The sequence below is a fragment of the Dermacentor albipictus genome, chromosome 3, assembly GCF_038994185.2.
Source record: "Dermacentor albipictus isolate Rhodes 1998 colony chromosome 3, USDA_Dalb.pri_finalv2, whole genome shotgun sequence".
Classification (NCBI taxonomy): Eukaryota; Metazoa; Arthropoda; class Arachnida; order Ixodida; family Ixodidae; genus Dermacentor; species Dermacentor albipictus.
Genome location: NC_091823.1, coordinates 64508873 through 64527515, shown reverse-complemented (window position 1 = coordinate 64527515; position 18643 = coordinate 64508873). Strand labels below are relative to the sequence as shown.

General features: G+C 47.4%; 1 protein-coding gene across 7 annotated transcripts in view; it reads right to left on the bottom strand.

The window, feature by feature from the left end:
- LOC135905524 (tudor domain-containing protein 7-like) overlaps positions 1 to 18643 on the bottom strand; it is a 151945-nt gene that overhangs the window by 68009 nt on the left and 65293 nt on the right. For 6 of the 7 annotated variants that reach the window (XM_070535523.1, XM_070535529.1, XM_070535528.1 and 3 more), the window contains one exon: positions 8381 to 8760. In XM_070535523.1, coding sequence (XP_070391624.1) covers positions 8381 to 8760 — 380 coding nt within the window. The remainder of the gene's footprint in view (positions 1 to 8380; positions 8761 to 18643) is intronic. The other variant, XM_070535527.1, reaches the window with a different exon arrangement.

Sequence of the window (18643 nt, the reverse complement as noted above, 5' to 3'; positions counted from 1 at the left end):
GTGCTGTAGCCATCCAGTTTACAGAATTTCAACTAGTTTCATATTGAGCTACTGATAGCTATTCAAAATGTGAAAGTTGGACATGGCTATTATCCGTCGGTCACGCTGTCGCAGAACAAGTCAGTGCACAACATGTAGTATGGCCAGACTGGAACATATGGGCGTAAGCAAGCGCTGAAGCACTGTCTGAAAGCACTGTCTGAAAGCAAGCACTGAAACATGCTGCTTTCCGATGCCGCCCTCATAAGCCTAAGCCCCCCACAATGAGCCCGTTGTCTTGCTCTAGGACACCGTGCTCACTAATGCCCTAAGCACAACGTTCCGGCCAAATGCCACTACTGTGCTGCTCCTCTACCCGCACATCCTACCGCTCAAGTGTGTGCCCAACCATGGTTCATTGCGAAGTAAACACACATCCCTCTCTCAACCCCACCTACCCCTTCTCCTTGCTAAACAATGCAAGTGTGCCAAAGCAGCGTTTCTCCGTCGCACAGCTTTGCGCCGGGCCACGCAGCCCACCCTTTCTCCACCTCTTTCGCTAATCATGCATCTCCTTCACCTCAGGTTCCATCACCTCAGGCTCCATCACCTCCGGGCTCCTACGCCGCTACAGTGAAAAAGCCCTCAGTGCCAGCGTCCCTCGCACTCAACGCACTCATCGCACTCAACTACTCACACCGACTGGCACGCATTTCGCACTAATTTCCTTTCCACATCCCTTGAATCTTATGACAACTGGACGTCGCACATCTCCGCAGCTCTTTCGACCAGTAGCCGTCGCATTCGCTCACGTCACCCTATCCCAGACCCGGATCCTCACTTTTTCCGTTTATGGCGTTGGAGGAAATGTCTCGAACGCTCCTTGTGCTTCCAATCCCAAAATACCCAACTTTCCTCCCGGATTGCTGCTCTGCGGGCTGAGACGGTCGCCCACAGCGCATCGCTCGAGCATTCTCATTAAAGTGCGATTTGTGACGGCCTCAACTTCGCATTGCACTCTCGATCCACATGGTCCCTTTTTAAAGGGACCCTGAAACGATTTTGGCGATTTTCCACAAACGTACTGAGTCGTTAGAGTAGGTCCTTCTGATCATTAATTGATGCATCTAAGTGCTCTGCGTAAAGCGTGTAATTTATTATAAGGTTTTAAAAATACACATCGCTGCCGATCGTAGCACACTGCTCGGCGGAATTTTAAGCCGCCCCTACCCATATGATGCAAATAACCCATATGACGTCACGTGGGCGAACTATCTGATTGGCTGACCAGGGCGCGTGGTCGATAATTTTTCCAACTGTATGGTAAACAAATAATCTTCGTAATAGTTGAAATGTTAGTTCATTTGTTTTTATAAAAAGAAAGTAACATAAAGAGAATGCACAAGAACAATTTTTCAGTACACTTCAGCACTTCCGGCACACAGCAAGTGTCGTCTGCTTGTGTTACAACGTACTCCATTTTGACGAGAGCTCCGCGGTCAGAGTCGGTCTCAGTCTTTTCGCGAGCACTATGATTCGACTTTGTTGCCTTGTGGACTGCAAACCTAGCGACTGGCAATATGTCAAGCTGCGACATCGTGTCCCTCTGCAAGGCAGTATACAAGCGAACTGGCTGCTGCGCATGGGACTGCCGGTACCCGATGGGCGCCAGGATTTGCGCGTTTGTGGCCGTCACTTTACACCGGAAGATTATTAACGCAATACCGTTTCGCAAGTCCAGTATTAGGGCAAACGCAAGCGCAAGGGGACAGGGTCTGGCCGCTTGACTGTGCCACGAGATGAGCAGAAGGGCAAATGTGAATGGCCTGCATGGTGCAGCCACCTGGTGGCACAGAGCTCAACCATACACAGTAGCAGCAACGAAGTGTATTCTTCTTTGCTGCTGGTGTGTATTTTTCACAGGAGTGTAATCATCAACATGTTGATTTATAAATGTTTAAAATGCTTTACACTTGGTTAGAGCAATATTAGCGCTTTGTTTGACTGGTTAAGCGCTGCGCCAGGAAGTGTCTGGACCGTGCAGACAGATCAGGCTGCTCACCTACGTCTAGGCTAAAGTTCGTTCATCAGCTTGAGTTTATGCCTCCAGTCATTTGCCGAAATGACCAGCTTGCCTGTTTTTAGCGGAGTACCGGACACGTTCGGCGCTACGACAGAATGCTCGCAACGCACGCTGCTTCGATAGCTCTCGGTCGACGGCCAAGCGGCTAGCGGAGAGGTCTCGTGCGGGAGGGGGCGTGCTCCTAAACAACCAGTGAAGGCGGAGCTTAGCGCCGCTCGCTCGGTGAGCGAGTTGAGGAGGAAAAGCATAGCTAGGGAGGAGGGTAACTTCTAATCGCTTGCAGCTCCATTAATACGTAACGCTTCACTTAAATTGTGGTGCGAATGTTCTACTTAAGCTGTACCCTACGCGCCTACAAAATTTGTCCGAACCGTTTCAGGGGCCCTTTAAAATCTTTCTTAGGTACGAAGCCTAACCTTGCTCCCACTCTAGCAAAAGCCCTCACTCAGGGGACTCACTCCGATGTCTTCGACAAGCTCACTTCTTTGTGTCTCCCACCCCCTCTCACACCTTCCTACCCAGCCTACTCGGGCAATCCTAACCCAGAGCTCGAGCGCCCTTTCACTCTCCGGGAGCTCGAAGCTGCCCTGGCTGCTAATGCTACTCGCTCGGCTCCCGGTGAGGACGCCATCACATACTCCCCACTCCGCAACCTCCCCGACCAAGCCAAAGGATTCCTCCTCCAGACTTTCAACAATGACTGGGACAGCGGCTGCTTGCCGAGCTCTTGGACATCTTCCCTTATTTCTATGATTCCGAAGCCGGGCAAACCTCCCTCCCTTTCTAACCTTCGCCCTATTTCCTTGACGTCGTGTGTTGGCAAGAACCTTGAGCGAATGGCTTTGACTCGCCTCTCTGATTTTCTTGAGGTGAGAGAATTCTTCCCCCATTCTCTTATCGGCTTCCGACGTCGCGTCTGTGCACAGGACATGTTCCTGATCCTCCAGCACACCTTTCTCTCGCCCACCCCCAGCCAGATCCACGCTCTTGTGACTGTTGATGTCCACAAGGCCTTCGATGGTGTGTGCCATGACCACATCCTGTCTCAACTCTCCTCCCTGGACTGCAGCAACCGCATGTACTCTTATCTCCGCTCCTTCCTTTCTAACTGAGTGGCTCGCTTTCTAGTGGACACCCACATCTCTCTGACTCCCACCCACTCACCCATGGCACTCCTCAAGGTGCTGTTCTATCTCTAACCCTCTTTAATCTTGCTACGACCCCTCTCGCCTCCCAACTAGCACAAATTCCTGATCTCCACCCCATCTTTTATGCCGACGACATCACCCTCCGGTGTTCGTCTGGTTCTCCCGGTCACGTACAGGACACCCTGCAACGTTGCCTCGATCTCATTAACTCCTTTCTCTCCACTGCTGGCCTGTCTCCTGCTCCGGAGAAATCCGAACTTCTCCTTCTTAACTACTCCTCATACCAGCACTCCCACAACGCCCTTATCTCCCTCCATCTTTCCGGCTCACCCATTCCTATTGTCCCCCAATGCAAGGTTCTCAGCTTCCCGTTGCATGCAGCCAAAATGTGCAAGCACTCCACCATGCTGTCAGGACCTGTCAATCGGTAACACACCTCCTGTGGCGCGGGGTCACTCGGCGCTCGGGCCTCCACGAGGCTAATGCGTGCCGAGTTGCCCATGCGCTCACCCTCAACAAGTTCCTGTACTTTCTACCTTACGTTTCCTTCACCGACACTCAGCTTAACACCCTCGAGACAGACCTTGTGAGCCTGTACAAGGCAGCTCTCAACTTCCTTATCACCACCTCTACTGCTACGCTCTTTGCCACAGACCTCTTTCATCCTCCTCTTCTCTCTCTCCACCGTGAGTCCCAGCTTGACCGGCTTTCTCTTACCCGTCAGGGTCAGTGGTTACTGGCCTAGGCGGGTATCTCACCCATTCCCGTTTCCACCTTAACCTCTCCAAAATCCACCCGGCTCCCAATCTCTGCATCCTCACCCTCCCGTCCAATATGTCCCCTGTCCTGCATGCCAGCCATCGTCACGCGGCCGTGCAGCATCATTTCCCCCTCTTTACTACCCAGGGAGTAGCCTACACGGATGCCTCTTTCACAGCTCCTCGAGGTTCCTGCGGCTACATAATTTACCATCCCCACCTCCCAACACCTGAAACTCACATGAGTGGGCCGTACCTACACCCTCCGGATGCACTCTCTCTCAAGGTCCTTGCCATTGTACAGTCAACCGCAAAAGTTTACGGGACGCAGGATCTGCCAAGAAGCTGAATTCTCGCGAAGCGTGTTCACACAGCCTCGAATTAAATGTTCCAGCATGTAGCAGTCTTCGCCACCCACACAGTGATTCATTAAATACGAAGCGTCATGCTTTAACAGTGCATGAACTCACATTTGAAATGTAAACCGCATCCCGCAAACTTTTGCTGTTGACTGTACATGCCCTACAATCATTTCCCTCCCTTCCCTCGCTCCCAGAGTACACAATATACACCGACTCCCAAGCAGCCATTCACCACATATAAAACCGCACCCTACCCCATTCACTCCTACAGGAGGTCGAACGAGCGGTCGCCGCACTTCGACCTTCCACTGTTTTCCTCCGCTCGGTCCCTGGGAATTCGGGGATTGACGGCAATGAGCTGGCCCATCAGCTCACCCGTTACGTTTTTAACCGGGCACCATTGTTCCCCTGGTCCAGGCCCTCGGAGGATTCTGAGGGACTCTCCCTGCGCTGCACTATCAAGGAAGTTTACCTCCAGCTCCGCCTCGACAAGCACCTACATCCTCCCCCTCATCCATCACTCACTGTGCCGGAGGCTCGCCTTCTGTGGCACATCCAAATGAATGCATTGGTTACCCCTTCCCGCTTCTTTCCCTATCGCTATCGTTCCAATCCCTCCTGTCCCAACTGCCCCTCTACTTCTGCAGACCTATCCCATTGCCTATTGTACAGTGCGGCTGCTCAGCAATCAAATTCCTATCCTACCCCTTCCCTTTCCATCACCACCTGGCTTGACTGGCTTCGCTGAAAGTGAAGAGGAACAGCGTCGACTGGTCACCCAGGCAGTCGATATGCTTGGCCTGTAATTTTGGGCTGAATAAAAGTCATACTACTACTACTACTACTACTACTACTATATATATATATATATATATATATATATATATATATATATATATATATATATATATATATATATATATATATATATATATATATATATATATTTGCGGAACAATCGCGGTTCTTTTGGATCCCTCGTTTACTGCTCTACCAAGCTGTCAAATCCGACTCGTGTTGTTATTCAGGAAGTTCCGTAACGATGTGTGGTTACCAGTCCCGTACAACCGCATAGAGCGCAAGACGCTGCGGTTCTAGACGGTTCTAGACGGAAGGTTAGAAAAACACTCACATTAGCACAACAGAGAAGTGGCTACGTTGGCCGACTCAACTGATAACTGTAGAAGCATCATTCAAAACACATGGAATTATTCTCCACTTCCGGCCACGTTTTGTCTGCTTCCTTTTTAAATAAAAGGATGTTGATTGATACATATTTTCATAAACAACAGTCAAATTTGTTAATTTTCGCTTTTCCTTCCTGTGCGGCTGTTGCTTTGGCTCTTTCCCTTGGTAGATCACTTAATTTCTCAACTCCTTGCAACTCTTGTTTCCAGTTGCCAGTTTTGCACGAAAAGTGCTGTGCAATTCGGGAAAGCAAGACAAGGTAGCAGGCGACAGTCATATTTCTTCTGGGTTTAACGGTTATTGCAGGGCCTGATGATGGGCGCTGTTTCACATTATTTTCTACCTTATCTAACCAGTATCATGGGTATATGGTTTTGAGGATCTACCAGCGTCCAGATCTACCAGATCTACGAGCCATCACTCGAGAAAATAATGAAGCAAAAGGAGAAGTTAAACGCAACTAGCGTTTTCTCCGGCCGCAACTCGTTCCACTAGCGTACAGACCAGCTGACTACGAACCGAATCCCTTTCCTGGTCCCTGGACCAGTCTAAACAAAGAAGGTTGAGAGTTGCTAAATAAATAAAGAACGCTGAGAGTTGCTTTGATTTTCTTTCCAGGTTTTTTGGCCGTTCGTCGTTCTTGTTTCTACAGTGCAAACAAGCATAAGAAAACCCAAAAGGCAGCTGAAAGGCTTTTGGAGCTCATTGCTGATAAATGTTTCAGACGTCGGGGAAAGTGACGAAGAAGAAGCCATGTGTCAAGCGACCGACGCCTGCGTTGCAGCTGCGTTCACCAACCTCACAGAACAGGAAGATGCTGCTGCAGGGGAAACGCAAGTGGACACTGAGAGTGCTTTTTCTTTTATGCGAAGCATATTACGAGAGCTCAACCCAGCTCCTCAGGCGCGGCGGTGTCGCCTTGAATACCACGTGACACCGTGACGTCACGACAGAGGAGAAGTGGCTTTGGCTCAACTCTTGCAAGATGGGCTGGGTGGGAATGGAACCAGGGTCTCCGGAGTGTGAGACGGAGACGCTACCACTGAGCCACGAGTACGATGCTTCAAAGCGGTACAAAAACGCCTCTAGTGAATGCGGTGTTGCCTTAGAAACGAGCTGTTTCTAAGGCTCAGGCGTGCGTCGCTTGCTCAGGCGCACATTTCGTTGCCGCGCCGAACGCTGCGTTGCTCGACGCTCACCGCGTCCAATGCGGGGCGTCCAAGGCGAAGCAGAGTAACGCATGAGTTGTTTCTTCGTCTAGCCGAACCAAATATAGCCAAGCAACAGCAGTTCACCAAGCTAAACAGTGGTTCAACAACTAAAATAAAGGCTAGTATGCTTCGCATCCTGGGCTTAACCTTACCTAAGCCACAGCCATTTTTTGTGAACCTGGGTATCTGCAATTCTTTGCTGGACTACCACCGCTACAATCAAACGCTGCCTAGAGCTAAACTCGTATATTTGATGAATTTTCGCTTGCAAGCTGCCGAAGCATTAATTAAGTCGGTACTACCCAAGAAAAAGCGTGGAAGGCCTTCTCTTGCAGAGATCCAAGCACCACAACCAAAGATAGGGCAAAAGAGCAAGAATATCGCTTCCTTGCCCCGACGCGCACTACGGCTCCTTTGACCATTGGCCCGAATCCCGCGACCAGAAGGTGCGAATTAGGTGCAAGCTCGAGAAGTGCACACGAGGCGCCCGGATATTCTGCATGAAATGTGCCGTGCCACTGTGCCTGACGAAAGAGAGAAATTGCTTCCTCGCATTCCACAAGTGAATTTTGTGACCACCGAGGCGCTGTGTACACAATTGTGTACGATGTTGCAAATAATAAAGTTTCATGATAACTTTCAAGAATTCGATGGTTTTGTGTTTCTTAGGTCCCAAAAAGAATGTTTCTGTATAAAAAGTTTTTCTATGCATAATTGCAAGTGGCGCCTGAAAGAGTTAACACACTACGCAATAGAGGAACAAGAATGCAAGTATCGGGCTTCTCAAGGCCCATAAGCTTGCCACGTGTCGGCCTCTCGTACTGCAATGATTTGTGCCGAGCGAGAAAGTCAGAATTTCACGCCAAAGTGCCCCGCCCGAAGAGGCTACCAACTCGAACCAAATTTGAGGAGCACAAACCTAGGCTTGCCAAAGACGCAAAAATTACCTTGAGCATCTCGGGCCGCTTGGGCCTCACCCACTCAGCAGGCATCGGTGCCTTGTGTTACAACAATTTGCACAACACTTTGCATAACTACAGTCGAGTCCACCAAATTTTGTAGTATATTTCTCTCCTATTTTTTTTTTTTTCCCAGAACGTATCAACAAGGTTCTACTGCAGCTTGTTATTTCCTCTAGTGTTGTTCTCCATTCACAACATAAAGGGTAAATCAGACTATGCAACTCTTGCACTATGTGCAACACCACATGGCCGAGAGTAAGAGATCAGTGTTTAGCAGGGAACAATGCATTAGCAGTGGCTACACTAAGCCTACTAATGTCATTTATGAGGCCAGCAAAATGTATCATGTCACAATGCAAATGGCTATGACATGGAAGAGGAACTTGGAGCACTGAATTCAGATGAAGCATCACAGATCATGACAAATTGGACACATAAGTATGCATTCTTGTACAGAAAGGTATCTGCTTAACATATATGAAAGTGAACAGTCGAAACATGCACAGCTTTTGCTTCTTGCACGTCAACTACACACTGTGTTGCGGACTTTTTTTTTTCTCTCGCTCTTCTGTGCAGACTAGTGAGAACATACTTGGGTCCTATCTTTTCCATAATAATGCCATGAGACAGGCAAAGCAGGCACATGATGAATTTGGAGATAGTACTTCCTTTACTTTCTGAATACTTACACTTGTTATCCGGTCTACCAAGACTGCTATTTCTTCGGCAGATGAGACAGGAGTTACAGGATAAGTAGCCACTGCAGCTGCACGGAGCCCAAGCTCTGCGACAGCCCGTGCAGCCGCAGTTTCTTTCGCCTCGTCCTGCGTGGCCTTCTCCTCGGGATACGACGGGAACCTGCGTTCCCCAAGTCGCAACGTGGCCAACCAGGCTGCAGGCCCCTTCTTGCGCTGGCTCCTGTCCTGCATGGTGCTGTAGGAGTGCGCAAGGCCCTCCCGATGTGCATATGCCAGGACAAGCTGGCAGTTGGGCGTCTGAGGAATTGATACGTCATCCACAGTGAAGTGCTTGCCCCTCACTGGTATTTCATCTTCCTCTTCTACAGCTGCTGCAATGGATTGAAAAAAAAAAAGAGAGGGAGCAGTGGCTCACTTCACTGTAACATTAGTCTATTCCACCATACCAGTGAGATGAAAGTTTAGGGTATTTGTGCAATTTGCAGCAGCTACTCACTATATCGAGTACTATATGACTGCTATTATCACTTCTTACTCTTTTTTCTTGGGAACTGTCTCATGCAGTGCAATGTGTTCGTGAGAGTGCTGACTGCATTACTATTCTGTTGTCAAGAGTGGACGCAGTAGGGAAACTCTGCATGCTCGCATGCGAGCTTACGTTGGATCAATTAAATTTTGCTGACCTTAAAAAAAAAGTACCTTTGTTCTTTAAATATCTACCTAAAATCTCTGCCTTCATGCAGCTTGCCATGATGTGACACCTCTCTCATGTGTTGTCTATGGCTGCAGGTAGTATTCACGAATGCCCACTCATTTCTCATTGGCCAGCAGTTCCTGAATGTGCAGTTTGTGGGTGCAAAGTGGCGATTACACTTCTATGCAAATGTTCTCATTTCAGTGTGCAAATAATAGCACCCTCCACCACGCCTAACAAACTCAAGAAATGTCTCCTCATGGAGAGCGGAATTCTTGGGCCATGGTCCCAAGCAATGTGAGCCCGAGCTTCTTTTTGCACTAATGTTTTTTTCTGCAGCATCCGCAATGTGAGCCTGAGCTTCTTTTTGCATTAATGTTTTTTTCTGCAGCATCCGCAATGTGAGCCTGAGCTTCTTTTTGCATTAATGTTTTTTTCTGCAGCATCTGTGTAGAAGACTGTAATCATTGTCAGGCACCTCATGGTGTTCGTGAAAATAGGTGAATTTAATCTTTCTTTTTTTACTCTTTCCTTTTTCCCTCAGTGCAACAAAGTCAACCAGACGGTTATTCTAATTAGCCTCTCTACCTTTCATCTCTTATTTTATTTCCCTTTCATACAGTATGATGCACCAAAGAATACTGCGCTTTCAGTAAAGCAGGCAACATACCTTTAGTATAAAAGGCAAGGGGAAGCACTGGTAAAGAGTTCTGAGACATGAGCAGAAAAGATAAGCACTAAGTGCAGCAAGGACAGCTACTCACTGTAATACCTTTTAAATACATTCACATCCCACACCGGAGACCACCAGGGATCCAATTTGGTATTACGCAAAAGAAGGAAAAAAATGCATGCAGTAGAGATAATGTACAAACAAAAATATCTAATAAAGACACAGTTAAAATACTGCGCAACGAAACCAGATCCCTGCTGTGCACTTTTTATAGCCGGAAGTGTTCAGACCCAATCTGTGCAGCCGCAATACTTGAAGGGACATTAAAAATTTATAGCTCTATTTATTTGCTTCATACAATTTGAATGCACCATGCCTACTCCTCATTCTACAAGTTCCACACTAAGTTGGTGCTTTTCTCAATAAACATAAGTTTATTAGTACCTCCTATGCTATGTTTCCATGACTGTACATATGATGCACGAGAGGCTTCAAACAAGATAACACAAACCAGTGCAAATCAAATTTTAAGTGTGTGGAAGCAAATATGACACAGAACAGGCTTCATGAATCAGTGCAAACAAACAAATACAGCAGAGCTGTTAAGCCAATTACAGTCAATTCAAATTTTCACTTAATTCGATCCTGATATGGGTACCTGGCCAGCACCCATACAATTATCCTCACTGGATAATTAAACTTGACTGGTCTGTATGCACAAAGATATCTGGCTGCAGCAAATGTCCTAGCAGCGCTAGGGGACAGCGAATAAGGCGAAGGCACATTATCTCCCATGAATGTCTGGTTTGCCATCAGCAGATTTTTCAAGCGAAAATGTTCATCACTATAATAACTGTGTTGACAGGATTCTAATGCACACTTTCTTCCAAACAAAAAAAATTGATCCAAAAATTGCCAGTGTGTTAGAATGAGGTAGGGAACCAAAAATGCATTTACAGCGCTGGCGCAGCCCGCTGTTCAAGCTAGCATCACTGCCATTATCATCATGACAAGCTGACGGAAGTTTTACACAGGACAGTGACAGACAAACCCACTTTCAAGCTTTAATCTCAAGAGCTCATCAAAACAGGGCAAAGCACTGACTGCGACAGCAAGATTTTGCATTGCATTTGAACTTCTCAAACAGTGTTCCAATGATATGCAAATCCGACTAATGCAGAAGTGACACACACAGGTGCACAAAAATTTCTGGCACCCTTAAAAGCTTTATAGTCCATCATGTAGGGCCTGTAATGACATCCCACAGGCCACAGTACGCTGCCCGTAAAGAACCCACACCAGTAAAATTACATCACTTTCAGGCTTGCACACTGATATTGTTTTGCACTTTTAATATTCAATAGTCTGAGAAGAGTTAAGATAAAAGGTATGCACTGTGAATGTTATCTTTCATGCCATTTATTTGCATGCTTTCTCAAAATTCTGAAGAATAACTCAGTCAAGAACATATGACCTGGTATGAGCAACGTTAGTGGTTGACTAATGTAGCAATATAACCAACATATATGGCATAGATAAGTATAGCATACATATATTTGTGCGATGAAATCTCGATATTACGAACTTCAGGGAACCACGAAACATTGTGGTCACCTCTTGGCCTGTGCTGTTATTTTCCTTAGATTCCGCCACCCCACACCACCAAAGCACTATACAGTGTGACCCACGTAACTTGAGCCAAGCATTAAGAATATGCAAATGCCACGCAGCTGGACAGAAACAAGGTAATGTTGTTTGCTGTCACTTGGAGGTACTCAGATTATTTTTTTTCATTCCACCTAATTAGATAATTAGTCTTAGGTATTTATCGCCTTCTCAAATATTATAGTTAGACGAAATGTGTCAATGAGAAAATTGTAGGGTAACATGAAAAACTTTCGAAACCGCTTTCTGTTGCTCAATACATGTTACATAAAAGCGTTTGTCCGAGCATGAAAGAAGCCTGCAAATACTATCAAAATTGCTGCACGATTGGCCGCTCATGGTACTTTGCGTGTATTCGAACTGCGTGTGCCAAAAGTAGAGATAACGCATCCTCCACTACTAAGCTGTGTAACACTCCAGCTGTGCACGCAGAGTGCACAGCTGCGTATGCACTCAGCCACGTTTACAGCCATGCGCAGCTACGGCGGAGACTTGCGCCTACTTACCCCCACTCGGCAACTCGCACGCTTTTGATCACGCTACCGCAAGCTGTCTCTCCTACCCCTCTTTCTCTTTGCTCGCACGGGAAGGTGGTACTCATGAAGGCACCTTGTCTCCCATTCACCCACTTTCGCTCGCACCTAAAGCACGAAGTGCGCAGGGCACGATATGATCTTATCGCACTTGTAGTTTATACTGAACATGGTGCAACTCCAATTCAGCGGTCGCTCGTCACGCAGCGGGCAATTTGAAAGGAAATTCGAGAGATGCGTTTGCAAACAGCCACTTGAAATTCAATCATTTGACCATCCGCATCCTCAGAAGTTTCCATTTATTGTCTCAGCATTCCCTATCATCAGCACTGAAATTTCATTATATTGAAGCGGCCTACAGTCGAACCACGTTACAACGAACACCACATTAACGAACACTTCAGATTAACGAACTTTTAAGAAATCCCATGCTGACTGCTTATAGTTTCAATGTAAAAATATTTCACTACTACGAACTTCAGAATAACAAACATTTCAGAATAACGATCGTTATTTGATTTCTGTGTCATCTTAACAACACCTCAGCACTACGAACTCATATCCCGAAATGCGAGGATTCTTAGATTTTAGTGTATCCATCACGGCAGTCGGAGCTCCAAGCTAGCAGACGACGCAGTGCGAAGAGCGGGTGCCTTGCAACTTACTTCCCGCAAAAACCTGAGATGGCGCGGGAGGAGAAAAATGCGGGCGGGGACTTTTTTTTTTCTTCCTTTTCCGTTGCGGAGGCAACGACGCACCAGGTTTTGTGAGTGTAGAGGCGGGGAGCATGGGCTCGTAAAACCTGAGCAGTGCGGCAGAAGGGAAAGAAAAAAGTTGTAATTAACGCTGAAGTGGGCCTTTTCTTTTTTTCCTGTTGCGGAGGCGACGACGCATCGAGTTTTTCTTGCTTGTTTTCTCAGTTTTTTGCGTGCTGTTACCCGTATCAGGCCTGTCCATCTTGTTTTTCTTCTGGTTATATTATTGTGTTAGAAGTACGTGTCGGCGTTCGCGTTGCCATGAGCTCAACAACTTTAACCATGGCGAAGAAGTGAAAGCAGTTTTCTTTGAGCGAGAAAGTAGACATTCTTCACAGGATAGAAGACGGGGAGAAACAATCTGTCGTGGCTAAAGAATGTGGAGTGACGCGGTCGACGATCGCCAGGGTTCTCAAAGAAAAAATCTTTAAGCACCAGCAAGAATCTCAGCTTACCCCATCAAGGAAGCAACTGCGGCTCGGCGATTTCCAGAATATTGATGCAGCAGTGCTGATTTGGTTTAAAGTCGATGAACCGACAAGCCGATGAACCGGCAGTGGAGGACAGTTCGAGCGAGCTTTCGAGCGAGGTGGCCGAGCAGCTAGCCGTCGATCCTTCAGTCACATTTGACGACTATGTCCAGTGCGACGAGGCAATGTGGACCTTAGCGGAGCTTACCACTGATGACAAACTGCAGAGCGTCCAGGGCACGGCGACTCAAGATGAAGAATACAGCGACGACATGGACGATGACGTTACGGCAGCACCCAAAGGCCGCAGCGAGTCCGTGTTGGCCACAGATGCGTTGGACTGCTTGCGAAAACTCCGCATATTTATAGCCAAAAGCGGCACAGCGACCGAAGGCGTGCATAAGAATTCGGACGGTCTGGAATCGTTCGTGCTGCAGAGTCTGTACTGCACCCGCAGAAGACGATCACGGACTATTTCAAATAAATGTGCCTTGTCTGACGATCACATGTGCATTGTGTGAGAAACGAGTTCAAGGAGGCACCGTTTCAAAGGCAGGACGTTTGCGTTACTGAAATGCTATTGTTATGGCTAATTTTTGGGCTTTCACTATAACGACGTTTCAGAATTTTCAGAACATTTTCCCGTGGTCCCCTGAAGTTCGTTATACCGAGATTTTACTGTACAAACATACTTCGTTATATTGAGGTTCTAAATATATGGTGTTCTATGGACAAGAGGTTACGAAAAGTTAAGTACAAGGCTTGATCCAGAAATACGGTTCCCAAAGAGCTCCAGTCACATGGAAAGGCCCAAGGCGAAATTCGGCAACACTGCTACATGCAGCAGTTCCCCCACTTTCGATTTCCCCCGGCTGCGCTTTGCTGCACCGCTCATTCTTGGCTCAGCAGCCGTCCGATATGGAGGTTCCCATTGTTGATCCCACCAAGTGCGAGATTCATTCCGTAACTCACTTTTTCCATGCCAAAGGGACTCCACCGGTGTATATTCATGATCAGCTGACAGACGTGTATGGCAACAAGTGTATGTCCGTTCAACACGTCCGAAAGTGGCGCAGGGAGTTTAGTGCCAGTCGGAAGGAAGTCCACGATGAAGAACAAAGTGGAAGACCGTCAGTTTCATAGGCGGTTATCGAGATGGTCCAACGCAAAGTGCTTCAAAACAGGAGGATCTCCATCCGTCAACTTGTTGCTCAGATTCCTGGGAGTTCTTACAGTTATGATCGGCCTGCAGGGGTACTGACCTGCAAACCTCTCCCAGCCCGCTGCAGCTGTTTTGAATGACCTGGGGGTGGCGATCTTTGAAAAATTGAACCCTTCCCGGCCTGCTGCGACGAGTTGTTTTGTAAAGCCAACAATGCACCTCCTCAGAGAACAGCGACTCCAGCAACGTTAGCCGACCATGCACCTCCTTCGGAGAACCCACGGCACCAACAAGGAAAGCCGCGTTTGGCGGACCGTGTATTGTCAGTTGGTTCGCTGTCGCCTTCACGGTCTACTTGCAGCAAGAAAACTCCTGGAAATGGGTGTTTTGAGGTGCATTTTCGCAGGCCCCAGAATTCGGCACAGTCTGCTGACAGTCGCGGCGGCTACCTGAGAAGTCAGCTCTGCAATCAAGAGGTGCCTGCTGGGGTCAAGCATGACAACCTGTCTACGGGGACCCACTCCACTCGGTGTGTTCCAGGAATCCAAAGTGCAGATGTGAGTTTGTGAATCCTCCCCCTCAATGGCGGGTCGACTACGCCTCCAACGACTGTGGACTGGACGAAGGTTAGACGGCAGTTTTCTCTCACCTAGGGATCTAGGGAAGACAGAGAGTTTTTAAGCATAAGTTTTCGGCTGTGTGCTTCGTGCTTTTGCGCTTGGGGCTTTGTGCTTTGTCTTTCAATCTTCAATTTGGGAGTTAAGCTAGACTGTTGAAATGTATCTCCTGTCGTTATGTAAATATTGTAAATAAATCCAGTACTCCTAGTTCTCGATGAGAGCAAGTTCCTCCCTACAACCACGTCCCAAGCGTGGGTGAGTTGGACAACGGCATGGGCCAGCTACCACTTGTTTCCTGCCCGACCACAAATTCTACAACTGGTTGGCAGCAGTGGGACTGTCCTCCAACTCTTACACGGTACAGCGGAAAGAGCTTTGACTGAAAAATTGGGGTATCACAAGTGTTGTGCTCGATGGGTACCATGGCTATTGACATCAGACCACAAGGAGAAACTTGCCTTGACTGTGCTCGCCAGTTTCTTCAAAAGTGCCAAGAATATAAGGAAGGATTGTTGGACTCCATTGTTACGGGCGACGAAATGTGAGTGTTTCATTTCACTCCCGAAATGAAACAAAAATCACAACAGTGGCGTCACCCAGAGTCACCAGTTTCAAAGAAGTTCAAACAAACTCCTTCTGCTGGCAAAGCCATGGCCAGTGTTTTTTGGGATCGTAAGGGGATACTGCTGATCGATTTCATGGTACATGGAATGAAAATAACTCGGACAGTTATTGTGCAACACTAAGAAAACTCAGGCAAGCCATCCAGAATTACCGGCGAGGATGACTGGAAGCCAGTGTAACGCTGCTTCATGACAACGCCCGACCTCACGTCTCCCGTCAAACCCAGAAACTTTTGACAAACTTTGGGTGAACTGTCATGCCCCCATCCACCATACAGTCCAGACCTTGTCCCTAGTGATTATCACTTGTTCCCCAACTTAAAAGAACATTTGAGTGGCCAACGCTTCCAGAGCGAGAATGAAGTCGAACAAGAGGTGAAACGCTCCCTCAACGGCCGGCAGTGAAGTTCTACGATATTGGGATACAGAAATCGGAGCGCCGTCTACAAAAATGCATAGGAAAAGATGGCGTTTATGTAATAAAATAGAGCAAATTTCATCTTTCCAATTATGTAAATTTCTGTGAGAATAAACAATGTTGTCTATTTCTAAAATTGATGGGAACCTTATTTCTGGATCAACCCTCATATTTGTTATATTGAGAAATTTGTTCATTATATCGAGGTTTAACTGTGTGTGTGGGGGGGGGGGGGTGCGTGTGTGCGTGCACGCACGCTTGTGTGTGTAGAGTGAGAGAGAGAGAGAAGTGCTTGGTACCCAAAGTGTGATTGTTGAGCGGTAGATGGTCTTTCGAAAAAAGCTTTTTACTTTTTGGCCTTCAGTCTAAAGGTCAAGTCCCCACCTAAACAGCAGCCAAAAGCCCTTGGGCCCTCGCGGCATCTTCGGTTAGCTGGAGGTAATTTTTTTTTTAATCAAGTGTGAAACTAGGCACAATGGCAAATCTTATTTTAGAGTATACTACTGGCGTGGCTCTTTCATGTGACATCATAGGTGAACACATTTACTAATTTCACTTTCGCTGTCATCATCAGGTGGATTGCAATCTGGCGCACTAAAGCGCCACATGGATGACGCCATGCATGTTTGAAAGCATGGAGAAATCTCACAAGAGGGCAAACTCAGCTCACATGGTATGCCTACTGCCACCTAATGTGAAAAAAAATTCAAATAAACATGCTAAAAACAAATCCACAAATGTCATCTATGTACTAAACGGTAAAACATCCTTTATGACCTTAGCTCATCAAAAGCCATTCAGAAAGTGGCAAAATACCCAAGACGAGATCATCTCATAATAAGTCAAAAAATTTTGAACGGTTGTGACAACAAGATTGTCAAAAACTCTTAAGGGGTTAACGAAGGTGTACTAGAGCCCCGAACAGGCTCATATACGAGACACGCATGGCAGGCGAAAGAGCTCAAATTGCCACAGCGACGTCAAAAACAGCTCTTAATGGCTACCAGTATGCTTACTGGGCTTCTAGATGGTCATACTGGGACTGGAGACGCGTTCCTGTATTGGCGGCGAGGAGTTACGGAGTCGCCATCTGTTGGAAGCGCCTCCCTTACATAGTTTGAGGGATCACGCGGCGCACTGCTCACAGGTTTCGCTTACGGCGCTCAATAAGAACACCACGCGGCAGCCCTCCTGGACATTTATGTAAGTACTCTCAAAACGAGGGAAGTTTCTGACTGTCAACATGATAATCTTGGGCAAACTTAAAGCACAGAATCGTTCACGGACGCTATCTCTTTACTGAATACGTACAGTGAATGCCACTGCGCGTAGTCGCCGCCATGGAGTCTCCCAAACCGGCTTCTTGCGTGAAAGATAGCCAAACGTTGAGAGTAAACTATGTGAAATATGTTCTTATAATGGGCTGTCTGGGTAATTAAATGGGGCATAACAGAATGGAGCCTCAATCCAGCGATCGCACAGGTTCGCAGCGACCAACTGCGCGTCTGCATGCATGTCCGGGCACAATGTTTTGCTTTCGCTGTGAGCGTGTTTTCGCACCATGCCGTGAGTTTTAGGCCGCAGCATATGAGCATTTGACAGTGCACTAGCAACCATTGTTGCTTGGACGCTATCAGAACTGTTCAAATATAATTCTGTTGTAGAGACTTCGATGCTTAGCTACGGCGACTGTGATGTGCCGCCGCGACAATTCAATCTTTTTTTGTCTTCTAAATTCTTGAACATTTCAATACTATTTCTTAAGTTGCGTTGCACTGTATGTTTATTGGTCTTCTTAGTGTGCGATTTCCCTCTGCTTGTCTTTTCTAATCCAGTGCATTAATTCATAACACAAACATGACCATATGCCGTGCCTTTTTTAAATGTGCATCTTACCGCTCCCATTTCGTTCCAGTGAACTTGCCAGTATCTAGCATCAACAAGTTCATAGACCAAACCGTCATGACATTAGCCGAGCAGCGGGCGCAGGCGAGTGTCTCAGTGTGCGCTTTGTGCTACTCACCGAACATCGCAGCCCCTCGCGTGTATCTTCGTCGCGTGTATGCTTGCTGCACACTCGAGTTGTAGCCGATGAGTGTCTGCCGGTTCTAAGTTTCGCGAGCCAAGCTTCACGCAGCTTCTTGTCCTGCGGCTACATGCGAATAAGGCTGACACCGAGCTCCGTTGCCTAAGTCCGGCACTGCAGCACCGAGCAGTAGCCTACCATGCTGCACGGCTCCAAAGGCAGCCACTACCTATTACAGTACTTTCAAGTGTTGTCAAGCAGACACCCAAGGCGGTAAAGCCTCACCACTTAATCAGAACCGCAGCGCAGGTGGGACTTTAAACTTTCATTTGCAGTTTGCTTCGGTGCTTCCAAAGCAGCCGACGCGGCCGCTGTGTCCACGCGATCCCTCATGCCATGTCACATCGACGGTGGGGCTAGCTTTTCCAGTGGTGGAGCTCGCCCCCAATAATCAAGAAACGCATACTACGACCCGTGACAGTGGTCTCGTTACAGCCTTGACTTCACTGCCTAACACAGCTGTATTGTGGCTGTGTTAGGTAATCAAGTTTGAATTACCCGGCGAAGGCTTATTTTGAGATCAAAATAACGGGTTTGGGCCCACAGAAATGTGTG